The sequence below is a fragment of the Triticum dicoccoides genome, chromosome 7A (assembly GCF_002162155.2).
Source record: "Triticum dicoccoides isolate Atlit2015 ecotype Zavitan chromosome 7A, WEW_v2.0, whole genome shotgun sequence".
In the NCBI taxonomy this organism is placed as follows: domain Eukaryota; kingdom Viridiplantae; phylum Streptophyta; class Magnoliopsida; order Poales; family Poaceae; genus Triticum; species Triticum dicoccoides.
The window spans coordinates 180,752,420-180,769,947 of record NC_041392.1 but is presented as its reverse complement, the minus strand read 5'-3'; the positions used below and the strand labels follow the sequence as shown (position 1 = coordinate 180,769,947).

General features: G+C 47.4%; 1 protein-coding gene across 1 annotated transcript; it reads left to right on the top strand.

Moving 5' to 3' along the window:
• Positions 1–11,127: 11,127 nt before the first annotated feature.
• LOC119328064 lies at positions 11,128–12,336 on the top strand. The gene has a single exon (XM_037601107.1). It carries the CDS (start codon positions 11,128–11,130, stop codon positions 12,244–12,246), a length of 1,119 nt encoding a protein of 372 aa, XP_037457004.1. The 3' UTR covers positions 12,247–12,336.
• The last annotated feature ends 5,192 nt before the right edge of the window (positions 12,337–17,528 follow it).

Genomic DNA, 17,528 nt, shown 5'->3' with positions numbered 1-17,528 from the left:
CACCATCTCTACAAAGGAGCCTTCGAGCCAGGTGATATTGGGCATCTTGCCCACCATGGCACCTCCGCACTCGGCCTGCTGGCCGCGCACCACCTTTGCCTTTACATTAAAAGTCTTCAACCATAGGCCAAAGTGAGGTGGGATGCGGAGAAAGGCTTCGCACACCACTATGAATGCGGAGATGTTAAGGATGAAAGTGGGGGCCAGATCGTGGAAGTCCAACCCATAGTAAAACATCAATCCACGGACGAATGGATGAAGAGGGAATCCCAGCCCGCGAACGAAGTGTGTGAGAAACACAACCCTATCATGGGGCTCGGGGGTAGGGACGGTTTGCCCTTTTGCCGGGAGTCGGTGAGCAATCTCCTTGGCTAAATAGCCGGCCTCTCAGAGCTCCGTGATGTTCTTCTTCTCAATGGAGGAGGCCATCCAATTGCCTCCAGCTCCGGATCCGGACATGAGTGCTTTCTCGAAAGAGGAAAAGCTAAAAGCTTGGGCGCTAGAGCTCGAGGACGGAAGGACTGAAGATGAAGAAGGATGTGGGTAAAGTGAGAATGTTCATATCCCCTTATAAAGGCCGCGAATATCAAGCGCCTCCCCGCTCGTCCTGAAAATTCGCCTATTCCCAAGGGCTGTGTAAACGACATGGTTGAGTTAGCCATGCCCGCATTGATGAGAATCCCGCGATAAGGGGACACGATCTCTGCTTTGACAAGACGTGCCAATGGCAACCGCGTCTCAAAACATGGAGCGGCAGAAGAAAAATGGTTTGAAATTATAACCGGACAGACGTAATGTCGTGTTGGAAAAAAGCTGTCAACAGATTAGATTCGTGCAAATATTATATTCTCTCTGTGGTTGTGTATGTGTGCGTAACAGGTTAGGATACTATTATTGCATCCGAAGACTACCTTGGAGTTCAGAGAAAGGGGAACCCGCCTTGCAATTCTGAAGAAAATCTGCACGTCGGCCTCCTCATCATTGAAGGCCAGGTTCAGGGGCTACTGAGGGAGTCCTGGACTAAGGGGTCCTCAGGCGTCCGGCCTGTTATCCATGGGCCAGACTGATGGGCCGGATTGGACTCTTCTTGGCGTGGAAGACAAGCTTGGTGATCGAAGATTCCTTCTTATGTAACCGACTCCATATAAACCGTAGATCCCCTCGGTGTCTATATAAACCGAAGGGGATAGTCCAGAAAGGACATCATATATACTCATTACCATACCCACATAGGCTGGGCTTCTAGGGTTTAGCCATTACGATCTCGTGGTATATCCACTCTTGTAACACTCATATTCATCAATATCAATCAAGCAGGACGTAGGGTTTTACCTCCATAGAGAGGGCCCGAACCTGGGTAAACATCGTGTCCCCCGTCTCCTGTTACCATCGATCCTAGACGCACCGTTCGGGACCCCCTACCCGAGATCCGCCGGTTTTGACACCGACACCCGTTAATCAAATGACAACTCATGTCTATGGTTAGGAAACATAACCATCATTGATTCAACGAGCTAGTCAAGTAGAGGCAAACTAGTGACACTTTGTTTGTCTATGTATTCACACATGTACTAAGTTTTCGGTTAAATTCTAGCATGAATAATAAACATTTATCATAATATAAGGAAATATAAATAATAACTTTATTATTGCCTCTAGGGCATATTTCCTTCAATTACTATCGAGCAATTGATAGAAAAGTGCATAGTTATGAGAATATCTAGGCATGATCATGTGTATAGGCATCACGTCCGCGACAAGTAGACCGAAACGATTCTGCATCTACTACTATTACTCCACACATCGACCGCTATCCAGCATGAATATAGAGTACTAAGTTCATAAGAACAGAGTAACGCATTAGGCAAGATGACATGATGTAGAGGGATAAACTCAAGAAATATGATATAAACCCCATCTTTTTATCCTCGATGGCAACAATATAATACGTGCCTTGCTGCCCCTGTTGTCACTGGGAAAGGACACTGCAAGATTGAACCCAAAGCTAAGCACTTCTCCCATTGCAAGAAAGATCGATCTAGTAGGCCAAACCAAACTGATAATTCGAAGAGACTTGCAAAGATATTAAATCGTGCATAAGAGATTTCAGAGAAGAATCAAATATTGTCCATAGATAATCTTGATCATAAACCCACAATTCATCGGATCTCTACACACACACCACAAAAAGAATTACATCGAATAGATCTCCAAGAGAATCGAGGAGAACTTTGTATTGAAATCCAAAGAGAGAGAAAAGCCATCTAGCTAATAACTATGGACCCGAAGGTGTGTGGTAAACTACTCACACATCAACGGAGAGGCTATGGTGTTGATGTACAAGCCCTCCGTGATCGATTCCCCCTGCGGCGGAGCATCGGAAAAGGCCCCAAGATGGGATCTCACGGGTATAGAAGGTTGCGACGGTGGAAATAGGGTTTCATGGTGCTCCTGGATGTTTTCGGGGTATATGGGTATATATAGGAGGAAGAAGTACGTGGTGGAGCTGCGAGGGGCCCACGAGGGTGGTGGCGCGCCTACCCCCTGGGCGCGCCCTCCTGCCTCGTGGACTCCTTGCTTCTTTCTTGACGTCCACTCCAAGTCTTCTGGATCACGTTTGTTCCAAAAATAACTCTCCCGAAGGTTTCATTCCGTTTGATATTCCTTTTCTACAAAACACTGAAATAGGCAAAAAAAACAGCAATTTGCATTGGGCCTTTGGTTAGTAGGTTAGTCCCAAAAATAATATAAAAATGTATATTAAAGCCCATTAAACATCCAAAACAGATAATATAATAGCAAGGAACAATCAAAAAGTATAGATGCGTTGGAGACGTATCAGAGCTACATCGCAAGTTATTGATCTACAACATAGATATGCAAATACTATCAGGACTAAGTTCATGATAAATTAAAGTTCAATTAATCATATTACTTAAGAACTCTGACTTAGATAGACATCCCTCTAGTCATCTAAATGATCACGTGATCCAAATCAACTAAACCATGTCCGATCATCACGTGAGATGGAGTAGTTTTCAATGGTGAACATCACTATGTTGATCATATCTACTATATGATTCATGCTCGACCTTTCGGTCTCTAGTGTTCTGAGGCCATATCTGCATATGCTAGGCTCGTCAAGTTTAACCCGAGTATTCCGCGTGTGCAAAACTGGCTTGCACCCGTTGTATGTGAACGTAGAGCTTATCACACCCGATCATCACATGGTGTCTCGGCACGACGAACTGTCGCAACGGTGCATACTCAAGGAGAACACTTATACCTTGAAATTTAGTGAGAGATCATCTTATAATGCTACCGCCGAACTAAGCAAAATAAGATGCATAAAGGATAAACATCACTCGCAATCAAAATATGTGACATGATATGGCCATGATCATCTTGCGCCTTTGATCTCCATCTCCAAAGTACCGTCATGATCTCTATCGTCACCGGCATGACACCATGATCTCCATCGTCTTGATCTCTATCAATGTGCCATCACATGGTCATCTCGCCATCTATTGCTATCGCATAGCGATAAAGTAAACCAATTATTCGGCACTTGCATCTTATGCAATAAAGAGACAACCATAAGGCTTCTGCCAGTTGCCGATAACTTCAACAAAATATGATCATCTCATACAACAATTTATATCTCATCATGTATTGACCATATCACATCACAACATGCCCTGCAAAAACAAGTTAGACGTCCTCTACTTTGTTGTTGTAAGTTTTACGTGGCTGCTATGGGCTGAGCAAGAACCGTTCTTACCTACGCATCAAAAACCACAACATAGTATAGTGATTGCCTTTTGATCTTCAGAAAGAACCTTGTTCATTGAAACCGATTCAACTAAAGTTGGAGAAATAGACGTCCACTAGCCACCTGTGTGTGAAGCAAGGCGGTAGAACCAGTCTCGCGTAAGCGTACGCGTAATGTTGGTCTAGGCCGCTTCGTCCAACAATACCGCTGAATCAAGAATCAACTAGTAATAGCAAGAGATATGTATATACCCACGCCCACAACTCCTTTGTGTTCTACTCGTGCATATAACATCTATGCATAAACCTGGCTCGGATGCCACTGTTGGGGAACGCAGTAATTTCAAAAAAAAATCCTACGCACACGCAAGATCATGATGATGCATAACAACGAGAGAGAAGAGTGTTGTCCATGTACCCTCGTAGACCGTAAGCAGAAGTGTTATGACAACGCGGTTGATGTAGTCATACGCCTTCACAATCGACCGATCCTAGCACCGAAGGTACGGCACCTCCGTGATCTGCACACGTTTGGCTCGGTGACGTCCCACGAACTCACAATCCAGCAGAGTGTCGAGGGAGAGCTTCGTCAGCACGACGGCGTGATGACGATGATGATGATGTTACCGGAACAGGGCTTCGCCTAAGCACCGCTACGATATGACTGAGGTGGATTATGGTGGAGGGGGGTACCGCACACGGCTAAGAGATCAATGATCAACTTGTGTGTCTATGGGGTACCCCCCCCTCCTTGTATATAAAGGAGTGGAGGAGGGGAGGGGCCGGCCCTCTCTATGGCGCGCCCTAGGGGAGTCCTACTCCTACCGGGAGTAGGATCCCCCCTTCCCTAGTTGGAGTAGGAGAGGAAGGGAAGGAGGAGTAGGAGAGAAGGAAAGGGGGCTGCCCTCCCCCCTCCCAAAAAAACCTATTCCAATTTGGCCTCCTACCCAAGGGGGGTGCACCAGCCCCTTGTGGGCTAGTGTGCTTCCTTCTTATGGCCCATAAGGCCCATAACTTCTCCCGGGGGCTTCTGGTAACCTCCCAGTACTCCGGAAAAATGCCCGAACCATTCAGAACCATTCCGATGTCCAAACATAGGCTTCCAATATATCGATTTTTATGTCTCGACCATTTCGAGAATCCTCGTCATGCCCGTTATCACATCTGGGACTCCAAACAACCTTCGGTTCATCAAAACACATAAACTCATAATACCGATCGTCAGCGAACGTTAAGCGTGCGGACCCTACGGGTTTGAGAACTATGTAGACATGACCGAGACTCACTTCCGGTCAATAACCAATAGCGGAACCTGGATGCTCATATTGGTTCCTACATATTCTATGAAGATCTTTATCGGTCAAACCGCATAACAACATACGATATTCCCTTTGTCATCGGTATGTTACTTTCCCAAGATTCGATCATCGGTATCTCAATACCTAGTTCAATCTCGTTACCGGCAAGTCTCTTTACTCGTTCCGTAATGAATCATTCTGCAACTAACTCATTAGTCACAATGCTTGCAAGGCTTATAGTGATGTGCATTACCGAGAGGGCCCAGAGATACCTCTCCGACAATCGGAGTGACAAATCCTAATCTCGATCTATGCCAACTCAACAAACACCATCGGAGACACCCGTAGAGCACCTTTATCATCACCTAGTTACGTTGTGACATTTGGTAGCACACAAAGTGTTCCTCCGGTATTCGGGAGTTGCATGATCTCATAGTCATAGGAACATGTATAAGTTATGGAGAAAGCAATAGCAACAAACTAAACGGTCATTGTGCTAAGCTAACAGATGGGTCAAGTAAATCACATCATTCTATAATGATGTGATCCCGTTAATCAAATGACAACTCATGTCTATGGTTAGGAAACATAACCATCATTGATTCAACGAGCTAGTTAAGTAGAGGCATACCAGTGACATTCTGCTGATCTATGTATTCACACTTGTACTAAGTTTCCGGTTAATACAATTCTAGCAGGAATAATAAACATTTATAATGAAATAAGGAAATAAATAATAAATTTATTATTGCCTCTAGGGCATATTTCCTTCAGAAACGCCCAGTACTTTAGTACCACCTCGCCGCGCGAGGGGTCGGTCGACAGGCTCAAATAGCCGGGCAAGCCCCAAAACGCTGAGCTCCTCTAAAAAAATGTGACATCCTGTCGTCACCCCCTGTTGGCTTGTCTCGGCCGTTGCCCAGTCAGAAAGGCCATCCCTTGTTGCCCGTTTATGCTTGATTCGGGATGGGTCTAATAGGTTTAGGCCCGACGGCTCGAGCGGGCTTTTTTAAAACAAATTATAACCTTCGGTCGGCTTGCCGGGAATTTTTATTTTTAAAAATTCATATATAGATTACAAAAAAACTGGACGGTACAGGCGGCCATTTTTTTCCCAACAATTTTTTTCAAGAGTACGCCTATGCGTATCATAGCTTTATAGAAGGCAGAATTGTAAGTACAAGAAAACTACCACTCGCTGCGAACAATAAGGGTAGCACAAACACCACCAACGAACAACAACACTACAAAGCACAAGCGCCTGCCTAACTAAAAACAACACTACATCTCGACCCACACCGGCACCTCTGAAGACCACCTGCTCCCGTTGAACTTTGCTTGTCGACGCACCATCCATCCTGAATATCGAAGATGAGGTGACACGTAAATGGCAGGATTTGCTCCAATCCGAGGAAGACACCGTTTTGGAAGCACCGGCGACGGCCATGCATAGCGCCATCGAGAATCAGAATAGGAACACGGCAAACACCGGAGAAGAGCAATGAGGAACGAAGCTGTGTCTCCAAACATGATGCTCCCAACGGAGGAGTGACGCCGAGACGCCACCATCGTGCCGATCCGACTGAATCAAGGCTTTCGCCCGGAGACAACAACCAACTCCACACGAGCGAGGGAAATGTCGAAATCACGTCGACGACACCTCCAAGGAGGGGGACGACACCCACGGGTGCCATCACCGGGGGGCCCGGCAAGAGCCATGCAAGATTTACATCCGATTATCGCACATCTCCACACCTCGAAGGAATTGAGCAGCATCGTCCAAGATGCTTCGCACCACCACCGCCGCAACGCCTCACCATTGTAGCTACATAGCCAAGGACCGCCGATAGTCCGCACAGCAAGGAAAATGCCGCCCACCAAACATCTACAACCTGGCCGAGGAACAACAGCCACCCAACTCCTCCAGCAAGGGCTAGAACCGGCATTGAAAGCTATCATCCGCTCCAAAGTGACAGCCTTTCGACGATCGAGCACCAAGCCGCGGGCAACTCCCACACATGCACCACCGAATGAGCACCGCCGCTCGCCACACAACCCAGAGGTGGCCCGGATGCTCGCTACTCGCTAGGAACTCCATCCTAGCTGAGCCATCGCACCACCGCCACCAACCTGGAAGGTGGTTCGTGCTGCCACCTCCAGTAAGCACCGCTGCAACCAGCTCGCCTCACCACACCGCTACTGTCCCTGCCAAGATCACCGCTGCTCCACTTCTTCTGATGTGCACCGTCGTCAGCCACCACCACACCGAGCCCCCAACGCAACCGCCAGCACCACCACTGTGACAGCAGCCATGGAGGCCCGGCGTCACCACGCCCAGGTCCCGACCAGACAGATCCAGATCCAAAGAGGGGGATCGGGATGAAATCGAGACCTTCGGCCGTCGCAGCCGTAGGCAACTCCGCCGAACGGAGCTCCATCACCCCCGCAGCCACCACGCCATGCCACCGCCGCGCCCTCGCAGCACCATGCCGCCAAGCACCGCCGACGATCAAGCACCGCGCCATGACCATGTGGCGGGGAGCCGTGCCGAGGAGAGGCCCCGCTGCCACCGGCCCTGCCCAGGCTTTGCCCAGCAGAGGCCCTCGGCGGCGGCGAGGGGGAGGGGAGGGAAGGAGGACGACCGCCGGCGGGGATCTGGAGTTCCCCCCGTGTCGCCTCGAGTAGGGACGCGGGGATGGGGTCGTGCCTCTCCAACAAATTTTAAACGGGTGAATTTGGACATAATTTGAACATAATTCATATTTTAGGATTTTTTACAAAGACTGGAACAAAATTTGAACTAAACTTTTTAAATAAAACAACTAATCTACTCGTCATCGCTTGCGCCGTCCAGCATGACGAAGTCGAGCCCGCTGCCATTGTCGTCGCCCGGGCCGTCATCACCGTCGTCGTCATTGTTGTCCGCGCCGAGGAAGTCGAGGTTGTTGTCTTCCTCACCGTCGCCGCCTTCATGGACAGGCGGAGGGCCTTGTTCCACCCCTGAGCCGTAGCTGACTCGCGGATCGCCCAGAAGAGATCGAGCATGTCGTCGGGGTTGCTAGCCTCTCTGAGCGCCTCCAGCTTGGGTGTCATCTTCGGCGCGGGTCTGCGACCACCGCGGGCATGGCCGGAGGCAGGGCGACCACCGCGGGCCCAGCACAAGGCGGGGCGTGGGAGGATGGACATGTCGCGCCACGCCAGTCCGGAGGCACGCAAGTACCCGCCGACAAGCCTCCACAATGACCTCGTCGAAGTTCTTCCCCTCCAAGAATTCGCGTCGGCCGTCATGGTGCTGTCGCTGCTCGTCGCGGGGGACAACAGGTATCCCCTCCCAGAAGTCTATACGTACTATTAAAACAAGGTGATATTCTTGGTTTCGTCCCGCTTAGGTGATTTGATATTTAAGATATATAAACGAGGTGGTACTATTTGTAGGAAAATCCACGCAGTCCATTAAAATTTGTTTCATGCGTCGCTTGAAGCCCGAGCCTCAGCCCGTTTTGTATATTACCTGGGCCAAAACCTCAGCCCGTTTCGTACGTCACCTGGGCCAAAAGTCTCAACATGGTCGGGCTTCTGAGGGAGTGAAAAAAAGTTGGCGTACCATGGTCTAGCTCGCTTGAAGCCAGAGCCTCAGGCCGTTTTGTATATTACCTGGGCCAAAACCTCAGGCCGTTTTGTACGTCACATGGGCCAAAAGTCCCAACATGGCTGGGCTTCCGAGGGAGTGCAAAAAAGTTGGAGTATCATGGTCTCGAGCTCGCGAGTCCTCTCCAAAGCCTATTAGTGCCATAAATTGAGCTATATCACGTCTGTGATTTCTATATCTACTAGCAAAAGAGCATGTGCGTTGCAACGAGAAAGAAAACATAACACACGCTCTTAACTCAACAACCATCACTCAAGACCACATTAGGTCCATCTCCTTTATTTTTGCGAGGCATCATATTTGTGTTGCCGCTTATCCTCCTTCTCATCCTCGCCGGCGATGACCTCGATGTTCACACAAAACAACAAAAAACATGTGTTGAATATGGTTAATCCTAAGGCGTCTCTCTTTCCCTCTCTCTTCCCTCTCCCCCTCTCTATCTCTCTCTCTCTCTCTCGCTTGCTTTCTCTCACTCTTGCGATGAGAAATATGTTGTTTTCCCCTGCGACATTTTTTAGAGGTATGCATGTGTAGTTATTGATATTTTCTTTTCCGTATATGGCTATAGTGGGGTGTTTATTTGCAATCCGGATCGCCGCCGGTATGAAAAAACATGAATCTTGCGTTATAAATTATAAGTTTGCTTCCATAACAATATTTTAAAAATATTTAACAGGTAAAATTAACATCATATTTAGATTCCACACATTTTTCTAATAAAATTTCATATATAATATGTTAAAATCGAAGTTACGGTTTAAAAGATACAGATAATTCAAAAAATCATTTGGTTTGACTCAAATATATTCCAAAATAATATTTAAAAATACTTAACAGGTAAAAAAATCTCATATTCATATTCTACATATTTTTTGAATCAAATTTCGTATATAACATGTTCAAATCGGAGTTACGGTTTAAAAGATATGGATGATTTTAAAAAGCATTTGTTTGACTTAAATATGATCCGTGGATGAATTACCTAAAACATCAGGGGTTTTTTGAAAAATGTAAAATAACGGTTCGAGTATGACTTAAATCTGGACGGCGGGTTGATTTCAAAAAAAGACAGGGACTTTTATATAAAATACAAAAATAACGATTCGTTTTAACTTAAAACAGGACTGCGGGTTGAATTGTCTGAAATAGAGGGACTTTTCTGAAAAATGACATGACGGACAAAAGAAACCCAATTTGCTTTATTATTAGGTATAAAGATAAAGATATCTATACTCTATGCCTACTATTAAAGCAATGTGATATTCTTGGTTTCGTTCCGCTTAGGTGATTTTATATTTATAAGATATATAAGTGAGGTGGTACTATTTGTAGGAAAATCCATGCAGTCCATTAAAATTTGTTTCATACGTCGCTTGAAGCCCGAGCCTCAGCCCGTTTCGTATATTACCTGGGCCAAAAGCTCAGCCCGTTTAGTACGTCACCTGGGCCAAAAGTCTCAACATGGCTGGGCTTCCGAGGGAGTGAAGAAAAGTTGGCGTATCATGGTCTCGAGCTCGCGAGTCCTCTCCAAAGCCTATTAGTGCCATAAATTGAGCTATATCACGTTTGTGATTTAGAAGAAAAAAATAGCTATGCCACATTTGTGCTCTTCTGATTAATAGTCCCACGTCACTTTTTTATAACAAATCACATCAACTTATATATGCATGAGTTGCGAGAATTAACAAGCTGCTGAGGCATCAACAGAGGGTGCGTTTACTGAACAAGAAAAGAAATTAGCGAGGCATCTGGAGGAAAAGTAGAGCAGCCTTGAGAGGTGACTGACGGATGCATGTTATGGGCAATTAGTCATACCAATAAAAGATGTGCAAAAGAAAAAGAAAGCAAGGCACACAATATTTAATCATTTCGAAGCCCAGTAGTCTGAAATAAACTGTTTTTTCAAACTACTAATCCGATTTTAATGGGGAAAAGCAAGCGCCCTACTTGAGCAATTTTTCATAATGTGTTTAAGACCATGGCTTGCGCCCCCCATCGTCGCCGGATGGCATTGCTTGAATGTTGTCGTGCCGTGTTGATGAATGTTTCAATGTACACACTAATTTGTCTCTCGTTACAAGGCACGGCACGGGCATATGTGCTAGTATTACTCAAACTGAATCAAGAATCACAATCAGCACGGCACGTCTTCAGGACCGTATCATGATCGGATTGACGGAAATTTTCAGAAAATGAAAGCAAACGGGAGCGGCAAACTGAACTGGGGACATTTTCGGATTCAGATAAGGAAATCTGACGCGCCAGCGTCTTTAAATATCAGCAAAGACCACCTGCGCGTCCCACAACACCTTCCCGATCCCGCAGACAAACCTCTCCCGCCCGCCCTCGATCGACAGCACCCTTTCCTAGCTAGAACCCTAGCAGTAGATCGGGCAGCCGCCGACCGGGATGGAGGGGCTCGACGTCGACGACGTCTTCCACCACTACCGGCTGAGCCCTACGGAAGTGGACGCCGTCACCTACTACCTACCACGCCTCCTCTCCGGCGAGACGCTGCACGGCGTCGACAAGCTCATCCACCGCGCCAACATCTCCGGCTGCGAGCCCAAGGATCTGGCCGCCCGGTACGCGCCCGTGCCGCAGGCCGTGAGCAGCGGCGACCGGTTCTTCTTCACCACGTGCAAGAGCAAGAACGGGAGCAAGCACCAGAGCGTGCGCGGCGCCGGCACCGGCACCTGGACCATCCAGAAGACCACGGAGATTTGCCACGCGGGAGTCAAGGTCGGCGAGGTCAAGAACCTGTCCTTCAAGAAGAAGGGCAAGTCCACCGGCTGGGTCATGGAGGAGTACCGGTGCCTGCTGCCGGAGGCCACCGTCAGCGACGGGGTGAAGGTCTTCTGCAAGATGCACTTGGCTCAGCATGCCCCTGACGCGGCCCGACAGGAATCGGAGGCGTACAAGCTTCAACAACCGCAACCGGAGGCCGTGACCCAGAGCACGCACGCGCAGAAGAGGCCAGCGACCGCTGCCGCCGCCGAGCCTCATCCGGCGCGCCCTCAGAAGAGGATGCGCGGTGCCGTCCCGGTCCCGGCACCTGCCACATCGTCGTTCACCGCTGCAGCACCGGTTTTCTTGCCGGATGAATCCGTACCTGAAGCTGACGACGACATGGCCCGGTTCTGTTGCACAATCGATGAGCTTCTCGGGTCACAAGCGGAGGAAAATCTCCCGGTCGGAGCTACTAACAGCATCGAACAGAACTTCTACTTGGAACCAGAGGGGCTTTTCGCTGATGCTGCAGAAGAAATCGTCCCGCTCGAAGCTGACGAGCTGGAGTTCCTTAGGACCTTCCTCGATGAAGAAGCAGAAGAGTCGACGAACGACAAGTCATCCATTGCCCAAGACGTGGGGACTTACAAGCCTCCGCCGCCGATCATCTTCCATGATCCATTTGAAGAAGCGTGGAAGGCCGAAGAGGCGCTCAAGAAGGAGAAGAGGTGCAATGCCGCGGCCAATCTTCACGCTGGAGGGCACAGCAACTTCTTCTCGCCTGCAAGTGTCTACTAAGTCCGATGTTGAAATTGTTTTCAAAGTGTATACGAGGATACTCACTGGCTGATGTAATAGTTCGTCCATGTACGATCGCCACGGATGTACCTCTGAGCAATTTGCTCCACTTGTTCCTGCAAGCTAGTAAAACTGTTGTTGTTCTTCTTGCTTCTGTGATGGATTTCTGAACCTGGCATTCGCTCCTGCACTAGTACTTCTGCTCTGTTTCCTGTGATGGACCATGTTAAAACTGCTCTATCTTTTTGTATTAGTTTCAGATAAGCAAGCATGATGCAGTTATGATCTGGGCAACCGCAGATAAGTAGTAGGACTAACTATGTTTGTAAATCAAAACTGTTTCGCTGCTCTTGATAATCTGCAGAACAACTACAAGTTCATAAGTTGCAGAGCAGATTCAAGTTGTGGCAAAAAATAATTGTTCTGTCTATTTACAGTGTGGAGTAAACAGTTATTACAGTGTCAATGTTTATGATTCACTGTGTGGAGTAGTCATATTTTTCCTTGAAATGTAAGTACAATCTGTCTGTCTTGTTGCTAACTGAATTTACAGTATCTAAGTGGTCTCCAAATTCTGCAGCATTTATTTTCATGACTTACTGAACTATGTTATCTTTCTTAATAGTGCCTTGATCTAAATAGTTGTATTTCAGCTCCATAGTTCTGTGCAATTTGCGCCTTGATTTTCTGGCATCTCTGAATTCACACATGTACAGGAAGAACATGAGACTAAATTGAGCCTAACCCTCCAATGTTATATGTTTTGAACTCCTTTCTGAATTCCCTTTTGTTATTTTATCTCAAACAAGTACCCAGGTTTATAAAGATCTGAACAGGTTTATGTCACTCATCTTTATTAACTTTTCTCTCTAACCTTTTTTACAGTACAAATGATAATAGTTTACATTGCCAATGTAGTAGTTGTCTTTTTAGTGCAAACTCTGTACTTGTCGATCATTTAACTCTGAACTTTTCTGACAGTTCCGGACTTTCTTTTGTAGTTTCATTGACTATGCATGAATGCCATGATTTAGTTATATTTTTTACTGGTATACGTGAAGGCGATACGAAATGCTTGACTTTGATCCAAAAGCTATACACGAAGATCTTCAATAACCGCAATGGCAATGCCGATTTATAATCTGAAAGGCCTACATGTAAGTGTGTCACGCCTACTGAAGCAGTGTAGCTTTCTTCAGTTAACTGTTGAAGATTCAGACAAAACGCGCGAGTCGTCCGATCCCTACTGTAACGTTACCGCGTAGTAACTGTTCCCTTTCACTCCGTTGCCGGGGACAGCACACCTACTTAACAGCCGGGTTGTGGCTGGCTATTCATTCATGCTTATTCTCCAAGTTTGCCTATCTGGCTATGAACACATTACACTATAGTTCCTCTTTTATAGTAATACATCCAGATTCAGGCCTGATTTCCTCATTTGATCTCTTGATTTGATCGACTGCTAGCGCCTCAACCCACTCGGGCCTGACAAAGTAGCAAGTGGAGCAAGGTTTTAATATAGGGATTCAGAAGTACAATCATAAAAAAGTACGTTTGGACACAAACAAAACCTTATTGTGTTTTAACATAACCCACATATTCAAATTTGAACTTGGATGGGCAAATTACGCCCTGCAGTTCAAAAGAGTGAAGGAACATTGATATTTTGCAGCATAGTTAGTAATTAATTTTCATCATTGAAATACCCGCAAAAAAAAACTTTCATCATTAACCTACTGAAGGGACTGTTTTGTGGATTTTAACAAACTGCCGGCAGTACAGAAAAGTTATATCAGCTTACATACAAAAAAGGTTAAATCTCTATTCCATGAATAAATTAATATTTTCCTCAAGCAAAAACCTAAATAACCAGTTCTAAGTTTAGCTGAAACTTTAATTGAGTTACTGAGTCGCTTGTTATCCTGTTCATAGCTTTTAAACCGCTTAACCTATTTCAGCAAATAAACACTTCTCAGATATCCACAGAGAATTCCATAAAAATTTATTTAAGGTGACTGGGACCAAAACTGTCTCTAACTTGGTCGAGCGCAGGTAAATAACCTTCAATCATGTTTACTTAATAGTGTTAAACGACACATATGGAGCTTCTACGTGATAGCCTTCGGCCCACAGGATGTCAACCGAACCTAGATAGATAGAGATAGTTTGTTCAAATATTCTGTTATCATTGTAACTAGATATCTCTCTATTCTATCCCTTGTTCTCCAAGATGTACTCGATCCAATCTGTACGCTAACCCAGGGAGTTGCGCCCCTGGCTATTTAACACGAAGCCGTCGCCCAGAGCTAGGGTACGACGTTCTCTCACATGGTATACAAAGCCTAACTCTTCCCATCTAGTTTTCCCTCCTCCTCCCACAACCCTTGCCATGGCCTCCTCCAGCACCACCTCCATTGCCCTCTCTGGTCAGATCACCGAGCGGCTGACCCGCACAAACTATATCCTGTGGCGTACCCAGATTACGCCGCAACTGAGAGGGGCAGGCTTCTTCGGCTATGTCGATGGAAGCATGGCGGAGCCGGCCAAGATCGTCGTCAGCAAGGACAAGGATGGGAAGGAGGAGACCATCCCGAATCCACTCCATCCCATCTGGGTTCGCAAAGATCAGCAGGTACTCGGATATCTTCTGAACAATCTCTCCAAAGAAGTCTTGGTGCAGGTGACCTCGATCGCTCATGCACACGAGCTCTGGACGGCATTGGCGAGCATGTTCTCGTCAACATCGCTGTCCTGCGTCAACAACATCCGTGCAGCCCTCACCAACGCGCAGAAAGGAACGCAGTCGGTGGCCTCCTTCTTCGCGCATATGCATGGCCTCACCGACGAGCTTGCTGCTGCTGGCAAGCCATTGCAGGATGATGAGTTGATCTCGTACATCCTCAATGCGCTTGACATGGAGTATCAGCTGTTGGTGTCTGCCCTTGATGCACGCACCATACCGGTCACCCTCGACGAGTTGTTCGCTCAGATGAGCAACTTTGATCAGCGGGTGGCCCTCTTCCAAGGAGTTGTAGGAGGCGGCTTCAAGTCTTCTGCTAACGCCGCCACGCGCGGCCGTGGCGGGAGGTCACGTCATCGCAGGCCGCCCCAGAACAGCAAGGGCAAGGGCACTGGTGGCGGCAACAATAGCGGCTCCAACAACGCACGTGGCGGCGGCCGGCCTTCCTACACCAACACTAGAGGCCGGCGCAACAACAACTCCAACAACAAGTCGTGTCCTGACACGGTCAGGTGCCAAATCTGCGGCAAACCGGGCCACTCAGCAAAAGATTGCTGGTACCGCTATGAGGAAGATGAAGATGACTCATCTCAAGATGAGAAGGTGGCTGGAGCAGCTGATGGCTCCTATGGCGTCGACACCAACTGGTATGTCGACAGCGGCGCCACAAACCACATCACCGGCGAGCTGGAGAAAGTGACCATGCGTGAAAAGTACCGTGGCAAGGACCACATCCACACTTCCAGTGGAGAAGGTATGAGAATTAGCCATATTGGCCACTCAATTATAGAAACCCCTCACAGAAAAATTCACCTTAAAAGAATCTTGCATGTCCCTAGTGCTTCAAAAAATCTTCTTTCTGTTCACCGCATTACCATTGACAATCATGTCTTTCTTGAATTTCACCCTTTCTTCTGTTTGATCAAGGATCAGGCAACGAAGAAGGTGCTCTATCGAGGTAGATGCGTTCGTGGACTCTATCCCTTGATTCCGGAGATTAGAAGATTGAATAAACAAGTGTTTAGTGCCACCAAAGTGTCTTCAACACGGTGGCACGATCGTTTAGGACATGCATCTTTTTCTTTAGTTGAGCGATTGCTTAGGAAAAATAAGCTCCCATATGTTGGAGAGCGTGATGTCAAAACAATTTGTGATTCATGCCAAAAGGCCAAAAGTCATCAGTTACCCTATCCAGTTTCTACAAGTATTTCTACCAAACCATTGCAACTTATCTTTTCTGATGTTTGGGGTCCTGCCCCCTCTTATGTTGGTAGACATACATACTATGTTTGATTGACGATTATAGCAAGTTCTCTTGGATCTATCTTCTTAAGAAACGATCCGATGTGTTCCAAGTTTTTCTCAACTTTCAAGCTTTAGTTGAACGCCAATTTGATAGTAAAATTCTTGCTCTCCAATCTGATTGGGGAGGGGAATACGAGAAACTAAACTCTTTCTTCCAAAAACTTGGAATCTCTCATCATGTGTCTCGTCCGCACGCTCACCAACAAAACGGGTCTGCCGAACGCAAGCATAGACACATTGTAGAGGTTGGACTAGATCTTTTAGCTGGCGCCTCCATGCCCCTCAAGTTCTAGGATGAGGCGTTTCTCACTGCCGTTCATATCATCAACATGCTCCCTAGTCGTGTCATTAACAATGAAACTCCTATGGAAAGACTCCTTCACACCAAACCCGACTACACCTCTCTTCGTGTGTTTGGGTGTGCTTGCTGGCCCATTCTTCGTCCATACAACAATCGCAAATTAATGTTCCGCTCTAAGCAATGCGTGTTCATTGGCTATAGTGCCAAGCATAAAGGAGTTAAGTGCCTCGATGTTTCTACGGGCCGAGTATATATCTCTCGTGACATAGTCTTTGATGAAACGAAGTTCCCGTTTTCCGATCTTCATCCCAACACCGGTGCACTACTTCGTCAAGAAATTCTTCTCCTCCCACCTAGCCTCACCGGTCTTGATCAAGGGGGAAATAATTGTGTTGATCAATCACTGACTAACTCTCATAACCATGCACTTGAGCTTTGTGATGATGCAGATGAAAACGGTGGAGAAAACGATGTAGAAATCACCCAAAACGGTGATGAAATCAGCCCACATTTTATGTGTCCATGGCTGGCGCGCAGATCCTCATCGGGATTGGAACTGCAGCAGCCCAGCAGTGAATCTGCCTCGGGATCGATGCAGCAGCAGGGCAGCAGTCCACGGGAACCCGTGTCGCCCGCCAGGTGCGCCTCCTGCGACCCAGCGCCTGGCACGCGGCGCCCCTCCACTGGCTCGGGCGTGTCCTCCGGCGCCCATCAATTCGGTGCCGACACGCAGGGTCGCTGGCCCGCAGATGGGCCCCGCCACTACATCCGACGGCAACCAACTTGTGCCGCACCCAATAGACAGGAGGCAGGTGCGGAGCCCCGCGCTGATCCGTCTGGCGGCACGTGATCCAACGTGGATTCGCCCAGGCCCACACCATCATTGCGCCATGATGGGTCGTCAGTGGACCCGCAGCCAGGCGCAGGATCTTCTGC